This window comes from Strigops habroptila, chromosome 11 (assembly GCF_004027225.2).
Source record: "Strigops habroptila isolate Jane chromosome 11, bStrHab1.2.pri, whole genome shotgun sequence".
Classification (NCBI taxonomy): Eukaryota; Metazoa; Chordata; class Aves; order Psittaciformes; family Psittacidae; genus Strigops; species Strigops habroptila.
Genome location: NC_046360.1, coordinates 32,110,892 through 32,131,338, shown reverse-complemented (window position 1 = coordinate 32,131,338; position 20,447 = coordinate 32,110,892). Strand labels below are relative to the sequence as shown.

The window sequence follows — 20,447 nt, the reverse complement described above, 5'->3', positions numbered from 1 at the left end:
ACAGCCTCTGGACTAGAGTTTTAAAGCCAAACATATTGGATACATGAGAGAAGAAATCAGATAACATACACAATAATTTTCTTTTATTACCACTGATCTGAGGCTGAACATCTCCGATCATGTTTTTTTCTTTCAATTGACTAACACCAAACTGCTTTTCTGACATTACCTCAGCTGACTTTTGCAGAACCAAATCTGCACTTGCTAAAGGAATTTTTAAGCAGCAGCAAGTAAATTGAGGGTAGGTCCCACTCACAACCTGCAGCAAAGTTGAAATACCAACAATTGCCTGGGTTTTCGGCATAGGGAACATTATTAGAAGGCAAACTGATTTAAACAAAACCCTAGTATGTCACAGAACAATGGCCTGTGTAAAATGAAATGCTCCACCCTTCAAGGCAGCTGGTATGGTATCCCAAAAGGCCAACCCAGAAGACAGAACAAAGCATAAAGATCCACCATCCCCAGGGCAAAGCACTGTCAATGTGTTTGTAACCCAGGAAAACTGCAGAGGGACAAGGGACCTGGCAGCAAGAGAAGGATATCAGTGATGAACCAGAACCATGTTGCGAAATAAAGTAATTTCCCCTAGGAGTGGGTTGTTTCATAGCTCTGTACAGTGCAGCTCTAGAGGAAAGCTTCAGCCAGCAGTGCAGAAAAGGTGTTGATAGGGAGAACAAGTCACCTGAGGCTCTGACCTTGGCCACCCATATTAGTCATGTGTGCTCTGTGCAATAAACTTTTCATAAAGCTCTTAACTGTCCTAGTTGAGAAGGCAAGAAATAAAACTGAAAATTAAGCTTGCATTACCTGCAGCAGAGAGCCTCACCAAGAAGCGAAGTGATGAAGTACCACAGCGCTACTTCCATGGCATCACAGACTGCGTGGACAGGGTTGGCAGATTCCTGTCCATATCTCCCAGGACCTATCTTGTTACACAATTAAGTGAATAGACAAAGAAAGAAAAACTTGCAAATGACCGAAGGTAGAAAATCAGGCACATTCCGTTACTACACTCACCATTTTTCTACGTGGCTTCTTATCACTCGCCTAACTCAGAACACTATCTGTCATCAGAAGTTAAGATTTAACTCCACAATAAGCAAGCTACAAGTAGTTTGAAGTGGCCCAAAATCCACAGAGATCAAACACACAGCCAAATTTTTATTGCTTATGTACTACTGACATCAGCCTTGCAAAGCTATTACACAAGCACCCAAATTCAAGGTCTAAAATCAGTGCATTTGCTTTCTAAGCTTTCATGGGACACACCTGACTTGAAGGAGTTCTTGGAGCTTCTCAGTGCTTGAGGAAGTCTTGTCATAGGCCTTTATGAAATCTTTATAAATCACTGGTACTTTGTGACAATCATTTGGAAGCATTTTCTAAACACTGTGCTTTTCAAATGCTACAGTGCAAAGTACCCTTCCCTGAAAACATCAGACTCCAAAATATGCCAGAGCTGCCAGCTACAGTTGCTGGGTTTGAAACTTCAGACCATCTGTATTTGAAATGAGCATTCTGTAGACAGTTATTTGCATCTCTACCATGCCAAAGTACAGAGTCCCAAGTGTAAATGTATTCTGCCTGCACGGGTAAAGACCCAAACATACTGATACAAAACACAGACACAGAAATATTTGCCTGCAAAGACACACCCCAATGCAGACACAGCCTGTTTATTTTTTATACTTATAGCATCCATTGAATTAATGCATAGTATAGTTACAAAAGTGATGCCTCTGCAATAATTCTCTCAAAGTGGAAATACACTGAAGTAAAATACTTCTGTAATTATTTTCAACTTTTTACATTTATGCAGAAGGTAATGAATATTCTTCATAAAAGCTCTTCCAAGGATTTTTAGTCTGAGGTGGTTTGTTCTTTGTGTATTTTAAAGAAAATTTCCACACTCCTCCCTTCTGCTTTTCCTGCTGACACTTTAATCTCCTTCTCTTGTAAATATGAGCCTATAAGAATAAATCACATTTTAATTATTAAAGGTAAAAATATGATTCAATAGAAAGCAGAAAAGACAATCTCCATAAAGTTTTCCCCTGCAGTGGCTGAAATTAGTTTTTATATGAAGATTCAAATATGTAGCTGGCAAAGCACTGAGGCAAGAAAGAAGTTCTCCAACTGTACATGGGACTGAGTATTTTTTGGTCAGTTCTAGCAAAGTAAAATCAATGACAATGTTTTAAAATGTAAGTATTCTGCAATGAGGAACCCGACACATCAGAGAACTATTGCCTGTATTAGCACCAAAGAAATCTACAAAATTAATACAAAGTAGTATTTTTTCACTTTTATATTCAGGTCACTATTACTCCTAACATCGTTGATTCAGAGGGGGGAAAAAAAATACCCTTGATTCTTTTGTAAATATATTCTGCTTGGAAAAGTGCCTGTATGAAGCACACCAGGGAACAGGAGTGCAAGCAGCCCACATCACCTTGCCCTTTGTTTAGATTGTCAGTTTTTCCTTTTGATCTTTCTTTGCAGTTGAAGAACCAAAAATTGATTTTCCCAGTTGAACTGAAGTAGAAAAAGGACAATGTTTTATTTAAGATCCTTCACTCACGCACGTACGCCTCTTTTTCTTTCTTCACATACAAAAGAAACTGTCTTTTTGTTCTTGTAAAAAAGCATTTTCAAATGGGGAACGCTCGCAGTGTACTGACTGTAGTTTCATAACAAAAAAAGGGGGAGATGTGTTTAAAAATCCCAAATCTTGGCCCCCTGCAGAGAAGCACACACACTTCACAAACCATCTGCACTTACAGAAACTAAGCTTCAGGGAAGCAGCAGTCATACTTGTTAGGTGTTTGCATAAACCTATGCTACTAGCAATGTTACACTCAAAACCTTGTTTACGGGCAAAGAAAAAGCACAGATTATATATTTAGATTCATATAAAGCCAAGAATATATATGAAGCATAACAATAATCTTAAACTAACTAAAACAATATTCCAGGTTTACTTGTTATAGAACAAGAAATACCTATATGTTTCAATAATAAGGTGGCTTAAATCGCCATACAACTATTTCCTAATTTCTACCCCTGTTCCTGGTGTTATGCTCATCCTTTCAGTGCTCTTCTGGGACCCAAGACTGACAGTTTAATTCTGGTCTAGGGCTGTTAGAGGCAAGTCATGACCACCTGGAGTCCTTTGTTGGGAAAAATATGATGTTACTTCTGATGATTTCTTCTTCCTCACTCTAGGATCCTGATTTAAAATTTGCTCATTTCTTAATGGCTCATGGTCACCTGAATTTACTATATACAATGCCTTTTACAGATACTAGGTATCAGTTCCTTGTTCTCCTTGTTAACACCAGAACTGTTTTCCCTTGCTCGCGGTCTTTAACTATCAGTGAGTTATTCACAACTGTGGGATCTCCAGCATCAAGTCTGTGCATCATTAAATGAATTGTAAAACCATAGTGGCATCAAAGATAAGCAAAATAAACCAAATTAGCCACAGATACCTGGTCAGTTAGAAAGAATACTGTTACAGTTAAACCCAGTAAATCAAAGTTTGCTATTACAGCTAAAACAAGTAAATCAAAGCAGGCCAAGAAAAGTTCAGAAGTCTGAGAACTTCTGAGACTCTGCAAACTATACAAAGCTTATGACCTGTTGCTAGCAATAGCACTACCATAATACAGGCCTACACAGTTACAGTAAGAAACACTAGACAGTAGAAAAGCTCCTGATCTTACTCAGTGTTACATGGTACTAATAAAATAGAAGTGAAACCAACAGAACAACTGTGCAAATCTCAGATGCTATGAGATTTGCCCAAGCCTATAGACACAGTACCTTCAAGAACAATTTTGAGTCACCAGAGAAAGCCATGACATCCAGAACAAAACTAATCATATTCCATTTCATGTTTTCACATAATTCTCCAAGACAGACCTTGCAACTTCAAAGTTCTGAAGTTTCCTTATGCTCACCATGCAGTCAGTGAGCCCCTTAGACATCTTTCATTAGGTCATAATGCCATCCATCATCAGGCCATAATGCTATCCGTCATCTTATTTGAATATCATAAGTTAATCATCAAATAAGAAATATCGTGTGCTCCAACAGGCTAATTATTATTATTAAATACACATTTTAACCCACTATGTGACCTAAATTATTGAATTTAATTTTTTTTTTATTGTGGTCACAACTTGCATTTTGGAATAAAGCATTAATACTGGCAGAAACAAAGACATTCCCCAACACCTCCAGGCACTACTGGTACTCATGGACTGAAAACGTTCTCTGTTATTTGCATAAATTCTTAAGTCCTTGAAGAAAGCAGAGCCTACAAACTGCTGAGCTGCTCTTGAACCTCAGAGGGAAGCTGAGGACACACAGCCTCACAAATGTTCACTTACAAACACAAGAACCTCCTGTCTACTGCAGGCTTTCCAGTGCTTTTCTGGCTGCTCCAGTCATTCTAATCTCTCTTTTTCTGTGAACCTGGAAAGGCTTTAACAGCTTTGCCCAAGCATTTCATTTGAATCAACTCAGCACTGATTTGTCACACAGGATTTTGTTCAGAACAGTTTGCTGGATAGCATACCAAATTCTGCATAATTACGACCAAACAGTCTGTAGTGAGGCCAAGCACTGACGAGTTTAAATCCAAAGAACACAAACTGTGATTCTCCTTAAGACATATGATTAACTTTCTAGAACTTGCAAAGAGAAGTGAGGATACATAAGACAACCTAGTTCTACTATCCAACAAGGCACTTTTTAGTTGTTTAAAATATAGAGAGCACTAAATACACTTACATACACTAGCCACATGAATCATAAAATTCTACAGACATGAAGCACATGGCGCAAGTCTCAATTATTAGTAGTGCTGCACTGGTTATTTAGAAGCCTGCATGCCTTCCTCATACAATAGCCTGTCCCGTGTAGACCTCTCCTAGTCCTTTGAGGGAATACAAACATCCTACTCACCAGTTCTAACAGCTTAGCATTTTTGTCTCGAGGTCCAATAACTACCTCAACAAAAAGATATAACGACATACATTAGAGCTAGACTTCACGTTTTTCAGGTTTTGTAACATTAAATTAGCCTAGCAAAATTAATGTAAAAGCAATAGAGAAGCATTAGCTTCTGGTTCAGCAGCCAGCGTTTACAGGAAAAAATGCATCTCAGTATGATGTTGAAATCAGCAAAGCTGTTTCATTTAGGCTTACTGCAAGATGAGCTCTGTGGGGGCTTTACAGGTAGGTATTATGATCAGAACTTGGATTCTACATATTTTATTGCGCAGCCTAAATATCACAATGAGTGAGCAGTCCTATCAAACTGTGGATTTTGGAGCTTTTTCAATCACTCACGGATAAGTGGATTTTTCTGGGTAAAAATGTAACTGGAATGAGCAGCAACTGTGTTGGTGAAGAAAAAGAACGTGCAGCTGATTTCGGTGTTTTGAACCCATACTGAACCTATAAAAGGTGAGCAAGTACATAGAATCATAGAATGGTTTGGGTTGGAAAGGACCTTAAGATCACCTAGTTCCAAACCCCTCTGCCATGGGCAGAGATGCCTCACACTAGACCATGTAGTCCAAGGCTGTGTCCAACCTGGCCTTGAACATTGCCAGGGATGGAGCATTTACCAATTCTTTGGGCAACCTGTTCCAGTGCCTCATCACCCTCACAGTAAAGAACTTCCTCTTTATATCTAACTTGAACTTCCCCTGTTTAGGTTTAAACCCATTATCCCTTGTCCTATCGTTACAGTCCCCGATGAAGAGTCCCTCTTCAGCATCTCAAATGCTCCCATTCTTTATGCACAGTGCTACCATTCAGCAAATTCTCAGCTTCAGATGAGCAGGACTGTGAATCAAATCAGTGTTGAACTTGTCAGCAGCAGATGATCATATCTGTACACCAGCTTTTTAACCACGTTCCAGCTGAGAGGTGATAGGTTTAGCTAATCTGCTATTTAAATGACAAATATGTGACCCAAGCACCATCCTAATGGCCCCTTGTATGAATCCTTCAAAACAGATGCTCCGACATCCTGACAACTGTTAAAACCTGGTTAATATTTCATTAACTTAAGGTCAGTAAGTTGTTTTACCACATCAGAAAATCCACTTCTCAGTTCCTGCAGAGTCACTTAATACTGTCTCCCAGTATTTCAAAAAAATTAGAAGAGAGAACTGCTGAAAAGAATGCTGTAGTACATTACTACTACTCCCTAATACTGCCAGATTTTACTGAAGTGTCAGGTATAGAATAGGGCAATTTTTCTTTAAAAGGCAAAACTTTTTGTTCATACATCTGCCACCTCTTCCATTCCAACTTTCTCATTCTGAGGTCAATTCAGAACTTGTATTTGAAGCAACATGAACTACATCTGTGTAAATACGGGTCACAGTTAACTTTCACAAAGTCTCTTGTGGTGTAATTTACCTAATAAGATGCGTAAGAAGAGTGATCTAAATAGCTAAAACAATTCACAGAGAGACAAGAGAACATATAATTAACATTGCCCTACCTGCTGTTAACTGCACTAATCGCATTCCTTTCTGCAACTGACAAGTATCACATCATAAAGATATCTTCAGTGATATGCAGCTCCTGTTAAATTACCTCTGAACCTTAGCCCTTCAAAATCTCTCTCTAGTATTAAACTTGACTGGTTTGTTTCTTTATCAGCCTACAGTTTCTGAAGGAATGCTTACTACAGTCTAAGGAAGGACACACATAACACTATTTACAGGATACTAAATGTCAAAAACTCAATGTAAAAAACCAGCCAAAAATCTGAACTCATAGCATGAAAACTGTGAAAAGAAGCACAAAGCTGAATAAACTCAAAAGACACAAGAGTCTCCTCTTGGAAACCAACAACATAAAATACGAAAATACATCACATTTTTTCATCTCAAAATTGGAAAATAACTTTTCAGTGCAAAAACATCTTTAAGCATCTAAGTTAGCTACTTATTGATCAAAGAAACAACTAAGTAAATACTATCTGCATATGTACTTCAAATAGGAAAGTCACTCAAAAGATAAAAATAAGTTATTTATAGCATAAGTTAATCACCATATTTAAATGGCAGATTACTTTATGGCATGAGACATAAGCCTGTATTTATAGAGAAAAACATTTTATAAGCACAGTGTTTTCTACGATACCTAAATTTGCAGTAATCAGTTTCAAGTCTCTTTTGTTCCACTTTTATTCCAACATATCCAAAACAAAAGCTGTATTATACTGAACATAAGATGTGGAAAGGCCAATAAGAAAATCAACCACACTGAACATTTAATGAGCTAAAACATAAATCTGTGTAAAAGGGGGTGTTAGACATACAAAGGATCAGGATTATGACAATAATTTTCAGTGGAGCACAATACTCGCATACACTAATGTTAGGAAAGCTGCTACTAAAATACACAGATGAATAACTGGAGGAATAGGTGGATAAAACTTGGCAGGGAATAGAGGGAAGCACAATGCAGTAATGGTGAATCTTTGCAGTGACTTTATATCGTTAACTATTTATACAGTACACTTTACATGGCCACCTTTCTTTCCTCTTTCTGCAAATAACCTGGGGCTGTTCTTAAGCATTTAGAATAATAAATATATTTAAGATTTACAGCCTGAAGTTTGGCCTTATTTATCTTACTCAAGTGAGCAGTCCAACTAAGCCCAGGGGAGGTGCAAGAAAAATGTTCTCCTTCATAACGATGCAAGAATTGCTGACTCTAACTGTAGGACAGGGTGGAGTATATACCACACAGAGGTAAAACTGTCAACCTCAGGTTTTTCTTAATAAAACCAAAATCACTTAAAATATGAGCATGGCTAACTTCTGGAACTAACCTGAACATGATTCTCACCAAATGTTTTTCTTGATGACATTCTCAAGGATTAGAGCCTCATCTAAAATATACTGTGATGCTGGAAGTCAGATAATATCTCCCAATTGAATCCAGCAGGGTTAAAAAGACACATTCCATATTCACAAGTGTGTTGAAATATTTTACTTTTCTTAAACTGCAAATATTTGAAGAAATGTAGATAAACATATTTTAAATTCACAGCACTTTCTCAAATATGAAATAGCAGATTAACAAAATGTCAGAACATTCTCTGCTTCTAAAACCGCTCTTACCACTTTAGGTAGCAATTATCTACCAAAAAGAAAATAATAATCACAGCCTCTTATAATCATACTTCACAACTGCTGATGTATTGAGAGTATCAGCTTTTCAATTGCTCCCATCTTCAAAGATAAAACAAGTTCTTGCAAGTCATACTACCCTTTGCAAAATGCTACTTAAGATTACTTCATGACTGGAGGAGGCTGAGGAAGGAAAAGAGGTAAAGGGACTCATGGTATGGAGGCTGTATGCTATGTATTCTCTGAGCTTTATAGAGAAAAGTGTATATATATACATATATATATTTATATATATGAAAGGCCAGCTGTGAGAGATTTCCAGCTTGGTTCAAAACCATGTGCTTCTATAGCAAATGTACAAGCTTACATCATTACACATTAACCACAGCTCATCCTATACCACCACCTATTCTATAAAGACAAAAGGTGTAACAAATCTACAGAAACAATTGATAGATTAAAAAAAAAAAAAAAAAAATGCAGCTTCCCCAATCAAATTATATAGGGAAAGTGGTTATATGGAAAGGACCTTCCTGCTGTACCCTGCATCACCTGGGGAGCGCTACTGGAGATAAGGGAAATTACAACAGTATCAAAGCAGGGCAGAACGGAACTGTTGTTTTAAAAAGACTCAACAAAAGAAATGGTAAATGATGGAGCGAAAACTCAGAATTCAGTTAAAAAAGGCACTTGAATAAGAACTGTTTTTTCAGCACAAGTTTAATTATTAATTTAAAGGAACTTATCACTACTCAAAACTTTACAAATAGTGAAGTTTTCCAGTTTTACTTTCTCTAGATCTAGCCCAGTTCCTCCTGTTCTTTACTGTGCCAATTATCTGAGGCCTGACTAATGAAACATCTCTTCACACATCAAGGAGCGATGAGGGGCAAATACAACATTAACCAGAGCTAATGCCGTATTTGTGCCCTTTGCAGATGAAAATGCAGCCTCAAATAACATCAGTTTCAGGGATAAAAATGTTCACAGTATGGAAGAGGGAAGAGGTTATATATTTCTCTGAAGAACTTACTTACTTACAGAACTCTGAAGTAAGTCATCAGAACTTACTAAACTACTGATGACATTAAAGAATTTTGCTAGTAAGGACCTAACAGATACTACAAAAGGGGCTAATTATAAACTATCCTCTTCTCTAGACTGCCATCATTTCGCTCTTCGATTTTATACTAATTCAATTCAACATGATTTTCCTACTAGTACTTCCATTTAAAATTTTAAATTAAAAAAACCCACATTTTACAGACATAAGTGTCAATTACATATTTGACACCTTTATACAAGGGATTACCTACTGAGACTGATCATACAGAAGATCACACCAAAAACGTGCTAAGCTATTGTAACTATCAACACATACGTTTCTCTTAAATAAACATGTACATCAGGCTTCACAGGGAATATGAGAATTCTCAAGTGAGAATGACACATGGCTGCTGGACAATAATCAGCATTTTATACCTTCTCCCACACACTTTGTTAAATACAAATGTCAACTAAATGATTGTTCAGATAACCTGGTATTTCTTTCAACAGTGCTGTAGCTTCTATCAAATGAAACATTTGGACTCAGTTCTGCCTTGAAACACATGAAGTCAGTGATGGCGGAATCCTAAAAAAAACAAGCACAACTCATTTACCTTCCATCAGGAACACATATTCCCAGAAGGGAATACACTGTGGCATTCAGATACAAACAGCAGCTATAAACACAGGTGATTTGGGAATAAATAAATAAATTTAAAAAAAGACTATTCAGTGTCACAGATGGATTTTTACAAGAGTTTTGCAAATTAATACCAAAGTAAATGCTTTATCACGTGCATTCCAACACAAGCCAGTGTAACAAACAAGGGAAAACAAAACCCAAGAAATTCAGTTTCGGTAATTGGCCCCCAAATATCTAGAAGCAGATGGGCATCGAGAGAGTGTAGAAAGTGTGATTTCTCTCCTTTACACAGCTGCTAGTACTGCAGAAAAACAATGTTGTTCAGTGTTTCATACTTTAGACATAAAGCGTGTCTAATGGTTTTGATTTTATGCATAAAAAAATGGAAATTTCATGCAGCTGCTTCTCAATTACGCATCTGGTTATTGTTTTGCAGCTGCAAAACTACCTTGAAGAACTATAAAATATGGTGTGACAAGTCTGGAATAAATACCAGCAGTCAACTTGTACCTTCCTTGTGAAATCCATAACAATTCCTGAATCAAGAGCTACGGCTTCTGTCACCTCCTCCTTTTATAAACAAGAATCCACTAGTATATTTAATATGACTGGAATTTGTAAATGAGCATTTACTATGCCACACATTAAACACAAAATTCAGTACCCCATTTCTAGAGTTGTCTTTTTTTTTTTTTTGGCTTTGTGTTGTTACTTCCAAGTAGCTGTTTTGGTAATTTGATCAGAAATCCAACACAGAGAACAATAAGTCAGCACAACATTAGTGTCAAACATCTGAAATGAGATTTTGATTTGTTAGCCCCCTAGCCATTACTCAGATTACTATAAATCTATTGAATATGAAGACATTTGGTGACGAAGAATGGTCATAAAATACCCAACTATTGTAAGCAGTCTCAAGCTTGCATTTACTGGCTCAAACTCAGCATGTAATTTCTAACAAAGGGAACAGATAAGAAAAACAAACTAGATTTGTTTTTTCATAACAATGCATTTGAAATTAACTATTTCCCTAATTCCTCATGAGGCAGAGGGTCTGTCAAAGAATTTCCATCACTAAAATATTTTAAAAGCAACGATCTGTAATTTAACTTGAAATGGAAAGGTTCAACATGAAACAACACAATACACCCAGTGGTAAGCTTTGACAAAATCTTTTATTAATTTTGTTTCAAAAAAAAAAATAAACCTCAAAATCACAGCTAGGGAAGCTGGAAGGTTTTTTGCCTGTTTTTCTGGCATGCAGGATGCAACACATGTGGCCATTACCGACAAAGACGTGTGATGTTAGACAACTGCCTGTTTTTCACGCAGGTGCCAAAGGCTTATGTGGAATAATATTACTAAGCTGAAGAGGAGGAATGGGGCATGCAGTAAAGCCAATTGAGAGACCCCTTACAGGGTTTACAAAGGATAATGCACTGCTTAAATACTGCTGTACTTAAGATTTTGCCACTTCTCAGCAGCCTCAGTGAAATAAAGTTTCTTAGCATGAAACACAAAGGAAGGAGGGCAGCAAGGGGGAGGGAAAATAAATAGGAATTACAAGATTCAAAACCAAACAAACAAAACACGTACACAGACAGGTGAAAGCAGTAGTATTTTAGGGCTCATGTCCAGGGAGAAAGGTCCTGCTACACAGCAGTGTGAACAGCCATTGTGTAAGAAATCCTCACACAGAAACCCTAATTCTACCTTAATAGTGCCTTTGTGTGGTTTAGCTTCCAGGACAGATTAAGTTAAAGCACCTAAAAGCAATGTGAGAGCAAACGAAGAATGTCCATAAAAAGAGCTACTACTGAATAGGTACAATACTCCAGCTTTGCACTATAGCTGTATCATAGCAAATTCACCACGGCTTTCTAACAAAATCCCTAGTAAAGCAGGTTTCAGTGAACACAACCCTTTAACACCTTTCCTCACTCCTCTGATTTTCCATGACTGATTTTTTCATCCAGTAAATGGAGTAAGTAAATTGGTTCACTGGTGTATTGATTACTAAGCCTCCCACAAAAAATTACTTTTAGTAACTGTAACCAACAAGGCGCTGCCTTCTTAACTTTTACTCTGGTTTATTATTTTCATCCCTTTCAGATACAAGTGAGATTTTGTAAATTGTTGTCATAACACTCAAATTTAGAAAATTTCTCCAAAAGTCAAACCATTCCAAAGCAGAAAAATATAGAAAAAATAGTATTTGAGCTGGTAGTGATCATTATTTGTTTTCTGATCATACACAGAAACATTCATTGCTATAACCACTATGTCAAGTGAATGGTGGTCTAAGCAAAGCACTTCAGCAAGCAGAAAAAGGCACGCATACAAACAGTGACTTTAGCAGTACACAACTGCCAAATATTTGTTCGAAGTAGGGTAAGATCCACCTGACTGTTTAGCACAAAAAAGGAAGAGGCTGTTCTCAACCAGAACTCACAAGGTGGCCTTGGAAAGAAACAAGAGAAAATGGATGCAACGAGGAAAGGGCTCTGAGAAACGATAGGAAATTGAGCAAAGGACAGAAAGTCATTAAAACCACAGGCGATGGCAAATTTTGTGGAGCTCTGAAACGGACGCATTCAAGAGGTGCCTATGAAGACTAGGAGTAACAGAGTATTAACAGGTATTTCCTATTATGGAGAAGTTGTTAGAAAATGCAGATTTGTTTTGGTCTTAAATTTCACCACTCAGACAAGGCAAATCATTAACTGAAAACCTGCTGAACAGAACAGAGGAACACTCATGCTCAATAATGCTGAACGTGGTCCAAAGGCAGCTCATCCACCACTACTTTTCTACTAAATTTAAAAGGTTGTTTTCTAAATACTTACCCATTTGAGAATAGAATCGTATTAGTCAATAACTTATAGCATTATTTTGCTTGAAAGAATAGTTTCATAAAGCCATAATTTAAACGTAAGGAACTTTAATAAAAGCTGTCAGAGAAAATAAGAGGACTTATGGGAGAGCTGTTCCTTAACAGCAAGCAAGTCCTTTGCGTACAGCTCCATGGAATGCTATTTCAGCAATACATGATTTTTCAACATATGCAGAGAAACATAATCCAAGGGGCTCTAAAAAATAACTAGTTATAACCACAAAGTATATAGAGGGGTTTGAGAAATAACTCATTATGCACAGGTAAAAAATTATTACTACACAGTGAACCATACAATGGAAAGAAATACAGAAATCACAGAAATGCAGGAGGCAATTCCTCTGCTACCTATCCTGATGGGAGAGAAGAAAGGGAATTCAATCATGTAAGCAAAGCACATGACAGTAAAAAACAGCTAAGTAGCCAACAATCTCAAAAATTGAGAAGTAAATTGAGTTACTTAAATACAACCTTATAAGAGAGCTGGTCTGTACAGGATACTAATAGAAAAGCTCTTCCTGGTGTAACAAAAAAGAACCTAAATTCACATCTCTAATACCTCCAGAAATGTCCGGTTCAAGGATCTTTTTCATTTTTCCTAACATAAAAGCTTACATTAAATGCAGACAACATTACCACCACCAATTTCTTCATAATCTATACAAAAAGGACCTTACCAAGCTAAAGATCAATTTCTGATCCTTTCTAAACACAAATTGCTTTCAAGTGATTTTCCCAACTTGTATTGGAGAGATGAACTTTCGGATAAGGGATGTAAAACTGCACCTAAAAATGCAGCCTTCCATCTAAATTAAACACAGCTAAGGTAAAAAACCCAGCAGGCTGAGATAGGAAGAAGACTGGTGATCGCATGGCTGAGAACTCTTTCAATATTCAGAAAAGTGGTGAATAGGTGACAGGTAAATGACCTCATGGAAAGAGGCTTTAATAAACCTCTTCTGTTCTTTATAAAATACATGTTTACTTCCCCAGCCTGATATAAAAAGCATGCCTTCAGTCCAAAGCCGAGTTTTATGAGTTCCCTCATGCATAAGGCAATGGAAATAGGACATGCAGAAACTATATTTTGTCATACCTTTTTTTTTTAAACAAGAGTGAATAAAAGCCTTGCACTCAATTCAACTGCATTTCTCTGTGATAGAGTGCGAACACTGCACCTGACTGATTCCTAAACGTAATGAAACACTCTAAGTGGCAACAGGCAGCACTCTATTGCTTTTGTTAAAAATCACAAAAAGAAACGCATGCCAAGTTTCCAGCATTGATTTAGGATTGTCAGCATTTTCAACCACCTCTGTAAGCTCTCTACTGATTCAAAGAGCCAATTGACAGCACATAGTAACACCCTCCAGCATAATTATAATCCCTTTCAGTTTTGTCCACCTACTAGTTTAAAATTATGGTTTCCTTAATAATTTCTCTGTCAGGCAGAACTTAAAGAACAGTGCATGGGCTGAAACAGACTTAAGGGCCTTTGGTGAAGAAGGCTAGAGAAAATGATGGACCCTGAAATGCTGCACAGTGCATCTGCCCAATACACACACTAATAGTGTAGTATATGTATGCATATATAAGGAACTTCTCCTTGTGTCAGTAGTACAGTATGAGGAAAAGAAACAGGATGAAAGGACTCCCTTTTTACAAGAAGTCATATGGAAAAGACAAGGAGTGACAGGCACAAGTTAATCCTGGGGAGATTCCAACTTGACACAAAAGAAATTTTTTTCACAGGAACGATCAGCCATTGGAATAATCTCCCCAGGGAAGTGGTGGATTCCCCAACATTGGACACTTTCAAGATTTGGCCAGGCAGGGTGTGCTGGGACATCTAGTCTAAGCCATGCTTTGCCCAGAAAGGTTGGATCATTAAGGTCCCTCCCAATCTGGCATTCTACAATTCTATGAAATGTCTTCTCTGGCTAAACAAGCCTTTAATGTACCACTGCATTAAGTGAGAACCACATCAGAAGACTTGTGAGTTACTGCAACAGCCAGATGATCTTACATCTCAGAAAGAAAAACTCAGCTCTCACATATTGCCCTTTGTTCTGTTAAATACCTGCACTAGAACTATAAGAACTTGTTTACAGGTTGTGTTTCTTCAGATGGCAGATCAAGCAAGGCCACAGTATTGCAGCAAAACAGTACAATGTCTCCTTCTTTTCTCTCTTGAAAACAGAAAGAATTTTAACATGAAAAAAAACCCTCTGTGACTGCATTTCTTGGTATTCTGTAAATATCCCCTGCTCTGCAAGAGTTACACCTGAAAACTGCTTAGCACGTAGAGGGCAATGAATTCCTTGGGGCCTAATTCTGTATTCCTTATTGTGTACAACTTCTTTTGAAGTCAATATTAGTGATGTCATTTTAATTTTCTTCACATCTGCCATTCTTATCTTTGAAGGGGGGGGGGGGAATCAATCCTTTAATTCCATTAAAAATTCCTTGTAGACTGCCTTTGTGCTGTCGGTAAAATTTGAAACTCTTTGAGAAAATTAACATTCCGTGTATTCAGTGTACATATTAATAAAAATAGAGAGTACAACAGAGGAAATGAGCAAATTATAACTAAAGTGCTGATACTGGATAAAGGCAAACCCTTTCAAGAACACACGCATTAACACCTTCCTGACAAGTGAAGACAGCAGCAAGGATTATCTAATCCCATCTCTTTCCATTGCATCAAGAGGAAATCCAACAATAGCAAAATCGGTGACTGCAGGCACTGCAGCAGCACACACACCTCTGTCAAGCATGTAGTATTTTGTGAAATTAACTTGTGAATTCCAGACTTCCGTGTCAGGAATTTCTAAACCTTTATCTGTACCCCTTTATCACACACACAGACCCATGTGAGTGATGTAATGCTCTAAGATTCTCAAGGAAAATTATTGTTTCTGCTGTATTCATGATGACAGGTCTATAGAAAGAACCTCCTCTCACAAGAAAAATACTGAACCTCTGACTTTCAAGTTTGGATAACTTTAGTCTATTTTCATCTTAAAAATATGTTGGCAAGCATCCTTTCTTCTTTGCAGAAAGGAAAGTTAAGGACAGCTGCAATGTGGCATACAGCATCTAAACCACCAGATTTTTGAGCAGTACTTGGCAGGGGTGACTGGCCTCTCCTTTCACCATCTTTCATTGCAGAATGCCTGTCTGTCAAGAAATCCCACAGCCACCTCCATCAGTTTTTTTTTATTTGAAAAGTATTTTGTGCCTCCTGTAGGCTGAAGTTTTTTGTTTTGCTCGTAACTTTTTACTCTGTGTGGTTGCATATTCAGAAGACAGCAGCCCATACCAAATTGTGCAGATAAACCTGAGTGACAGAGATACGACTAGAGTGAAGGATCGTAAAGAAGATAAATGTGATGAAATCTTGGAACAACAATGACCACAGTATCAAATCTGGTGTTCCTGATGCTTAGTTTTCAAAGTGCATGTTAGAAGTACAACAGCAGCACACTCTCAGAATGATTACAAGGATGTTGTTAATTATTTAGTGGATCAAAGGAGCGTCAACTATTTCAACAAGAAATAGCTTCCACGCTATAAACCACCATTCTTCAACGCCCAGTCATGCAGTATGGTTGAATGCAGTTACATAAAATGAAGAAAGGTACCACTGACTTACAATTTTTGAAGTGTTAACAAGCCAACTCAGTTAAAATAAACACATTTTGCCTTATAGAGTTTCATTAGCAAATATTTTTTTGTTTTAGATTTTACTTCTGATTATTTAAATTTCAACACTTTTTTTTTTTTACAGACCAGTATGTCTATAATTTGCAAAGCAAGCAAGCTACAGAGGTTATTTATATCTTGCATCATAAAACACAACAGGTTCACTGCCTTTAATGGAGTAATTTATTTCTCCAAATAGGTACAGAGATTAAGACCAGTAATAGTTACAGGACAGACCAATCCATTTATGGGTTCAGTCATGAAGAGGAGAGTTAAAGTGTTGTAAGATCTGCAAAAACCTGTCCCAGCTTCAGAAGGCATTTCTTGGTTTTCTCAGACATCCTGATGTGAGGAAACCCTCCCATTTTATGAGCTTCGCTTTGTGTCAGCATTTTTTATTTGGCACTGCCAAATGACCGTAACAGTTACATTGAATGTTTTTGTTTCAAATATATTTGTTGTCATAAGAAGGCTTTGATTGCTGAAAAATGTATCACCTTAAGTTATAGATATTTAGCAAGCCATTATGCTAATGCTATTCAGCTACTTGAGATCTGATGAGACCCTGATATAAGTTGTGTTAATTTACCTTCCAGTGTGCAAAACTGAAATGCATTTAACTAAGTGGCTTATGCATTATGTAAAGCATAAAACATAAAACAAAAAAGCTTCCTGTTCCTACACAATTAGACCACAATAATGTCTGGCCTCTGGCATTTTGATGTGCAATATATTAACAAAAGCTAAATGAAAAGAGGAAACTATGCAAACTACAGTTGCCACTATAGTAGAAAACTTCTTTCTGAGTTAGAATTGGATGACAAACATACTTCTGTGCATTTCCTTCTGAGAGAAAAGGTATTAGATAAATTCATTTCTGACCCACATTTTCATTTTATATTCACCACACTAAAATGAGGATGTTTTCAGAGAACCAAAATGAAGTTCCAGAAGCATGGTCATCTCTCCAGGCCACTGTCAAGTCCTTTTGTGATGGTACGTGACTCAACTCACCTTTTTTTTTTCCCCTCTCTATATATGTGAACAAATATACACATATATAATTCTCTTGTATGTCCTTCATTTCTTCAAAGCACCATACAACAGTTGAGGTTACAAAGACCTTTGGAAATCATATAGTCCAACTCACCAGGTCAAAACAGGGTGAGGTACAGGAGACTCAGTCCCACTGGGTTCTGAATATCTTAAAATTGAGAGTCCACAAACTTTTTCTCCCTTTGCTTTTTAAGAGCAAATTTTTGTTTGAAAACCAAGTTCATTTATTTTAGTTCCTTAAATTATATCAAACATACAACAAGAAGTAATTCTCCTCAGCAACCACTCACGATGTTACTCTGAATTCTGAATTATTCAGAAGCACACAAATAATGGTAACTTATAAGTAAGAATTCATGTTACGCGCTGCTTTCAAAACGTTTTAGAAATAAAGCTTAAATATTGCTGTTGTAAACTGCTGTTCACATATGAAATTAAGCATATATTTATTGTCTGGACAACATATATCAAAGCTTTTCAATATGCATCAATTTGTAGATAGTGTACAACTTATTAGAAAGCAATTTGTTTTTCCAGATTGCTATCTGGTGAAGCAGATTCCTCCCATTATCAGTCAACTTACTTAGTCTCTGAGCAGCCTCCAGGGCATCATTTGCAGAATCAGCCACAAAGAATCTCTGAACTGTAACCCCATGGTCTGCCATTATTTTTTTGCTTTGGTACTCCTGCAGGTTCAGCCATCGTCTAGGGGTTAATTGAACAGCCTAGAAAAACGAGAGGGGAAAACAACATAATGCTCATTAAGTACAGTTCATGAGACAGCCAAGTGAGCTCTTCCGCCTTACTGTTATCTCAAACCAGCAGTTAAACAACAGTTTCAGGTACGTATTGACTAACCCAAGTGCCTTTTCTTAACATTTGGCCATCCAAAGTACTCTGAAAGCTACAGGTTTGCTTTTTTTTCTTTTAAAGCTACCCAAGGTTCACTGCATGTTCTTGGCTAGACAAAATGTCTTGTGTTTAATATCAACACAGATTAGCAAACTTGGCTTGAACTCTAAAGTCTATTTATGTTTTTATTAACATACTTATGTTTTATTAACAGACTTATCTTAAAACTTCATTGTTTCATATTGAGTACCCTTATTTACACTAAATTTTATTTCATTTTTGCCTATGAAATTATTTCTACTAATTCTAAGCATTTAGTGCAGCATCTCCAAGAAGAAAAACACTTCACATGGAATTAACATCATCTTGTATGAAAATATGTATTAACATATGTATTTTTGGTGGCCTGTTATATATACTTAGTTGGTTGAACTTCTAAGTATATCTTGTCAAGGGTGCTAGCACAAGCACATCGGCCATGCAAGGCCAACAACAGAGAAGAATTTACTTTCCATTCTCAGCTTGCCAGTTTAGATGCTTGTGTGTGCATATAAATATACACATATATCATGGATACAAAGATATGGCAACCTTACACAAACAAAAAGACAACATTTGCTTGTCTTGGCAGTAAACATTGAGCATAAACATTACAGAAGTCACAGGTTCATCACTGAAAGATTTTCAGAAAGGACACATTCTTCACACAGGATAAATTGTTATAGACAAAAGCAATAATTAAGGAGCTGTTGCTGACTCCTGGCAATGGTATAACGGCAAAGGTGGAGCTGACTCCTGGCAATGGTATAATCTCATTTTGGGCCAGCAAAAGATGCTCTTCCCATACGGAGAGACAAAATGTTGCCCTGCTGGCAGACAGCCCACAATCAATTCTTGGTTTCTCCTGAAGTAAGGAACACAGTATGCAAGTTAGCACTATGTATTTAGATATGTTGGACATAGAGGATTATTTACTATACTAATACTTTAACCTCTAACAGCACAATAAAAAAATATTATCCTAATACAGCTTCATACTGGAAACAAAAAAACCTCCATGTTAAAATCTTTCAGGAATACATACCCTCTTAACAATACCAGAGTTTTAAATGCTGTGTTGTATCAAAAGCAAGCCTCCATCTGTTCCTATTTGCTTTGAAACATAGCACAAAAGATTGATGCATAAAAAAATAAAACCCCCATCTTTTACAGTATATAACCACATGTTTTCTGTAAGTGACTCCCACAGAACTTAAACAGTTACAAATAGCTCAGAATGACACATTTTAAATTCTTTTAACCATAACCTGGTTAACATATTTTAGAAGAATAAAATGACATATTGCCAGTATGTTCTATGGCTATCTCCAATTCCAGTATCATACCTCAGTGTTTTACATTCCTCTGTGTTAGTCACAGACAGTATATTATTACATTTATGCAATGCCTTCAAATGTAAGGTCAAAACTTAAAGTCACTTTCATAATTCTTGACACGTAATTTGTTTTCCTATTTTAAGTTCCCCTGTTAGGCTCTAACAGGTATTAATTCATGATCTTTAAGGTCCCTTCCAATCCAAACCATTCTATGATTCTATGGTCATGTCCACAAAGGGATTAACACTAGGAGCCAAGAGGGACCCTGCAGGTCAATTCTAGCCTCATACAAAAAAAGACCAGAGAATTCAACCAAAAGCTGATGCCACAAGCCTTTAGTTGCTACCAAGCTTTTAGTGTGACCGGAGAAAATACCAGTTCTCTCTCTGACAATCATTAACCTTCTCATTTTCTTTTATTTTTTTCCTCTAAGACTACCTCATAACATTATTATTATATGGGCTTCAGAATACATCGTTATTGATACATGCACACAATCAATACATATACACACACACTGAAGAGAAACATCATCTGAATCTGCACAGGCAACCAGAAGTCTACTAATGTATTATTTGATCACTACCCTAAGACTAAAATACATTTCCAGAGGCCCCCCCTTTCAGTTGTAAGCAGCAAAAGAAAGAACAACCCAACCGCAATCAGAAGTCAACCACATCTGCAGAGGGAGGGAGGCAAGGAAG

General features: G+C 37.0%; 1 protein-coding gene across 1 annotated transcript in view; it reads right to left on the bottom strand.

The window, feature by feature from the left end:
- The window catches only part of SUCLG2 (succinate-CoA ligase GDP-forming subunit beta), a 125,446-nt gene that overhangs the window by 80,787 nt on the left and 24,212 nt on the right, over window positions 1–20,447 (bottom strand). The window contains exon 2 of the mRNA XM_030501600.1: window positions 18,099–18,240. Coding sequence (XP_030357460.1) covers window positions 18,099–18,240 — 142 coding nt within the window. The remainder of the gene's footprint in view (window positions 1–18,098; window positions 18,241–20,447) is intronic.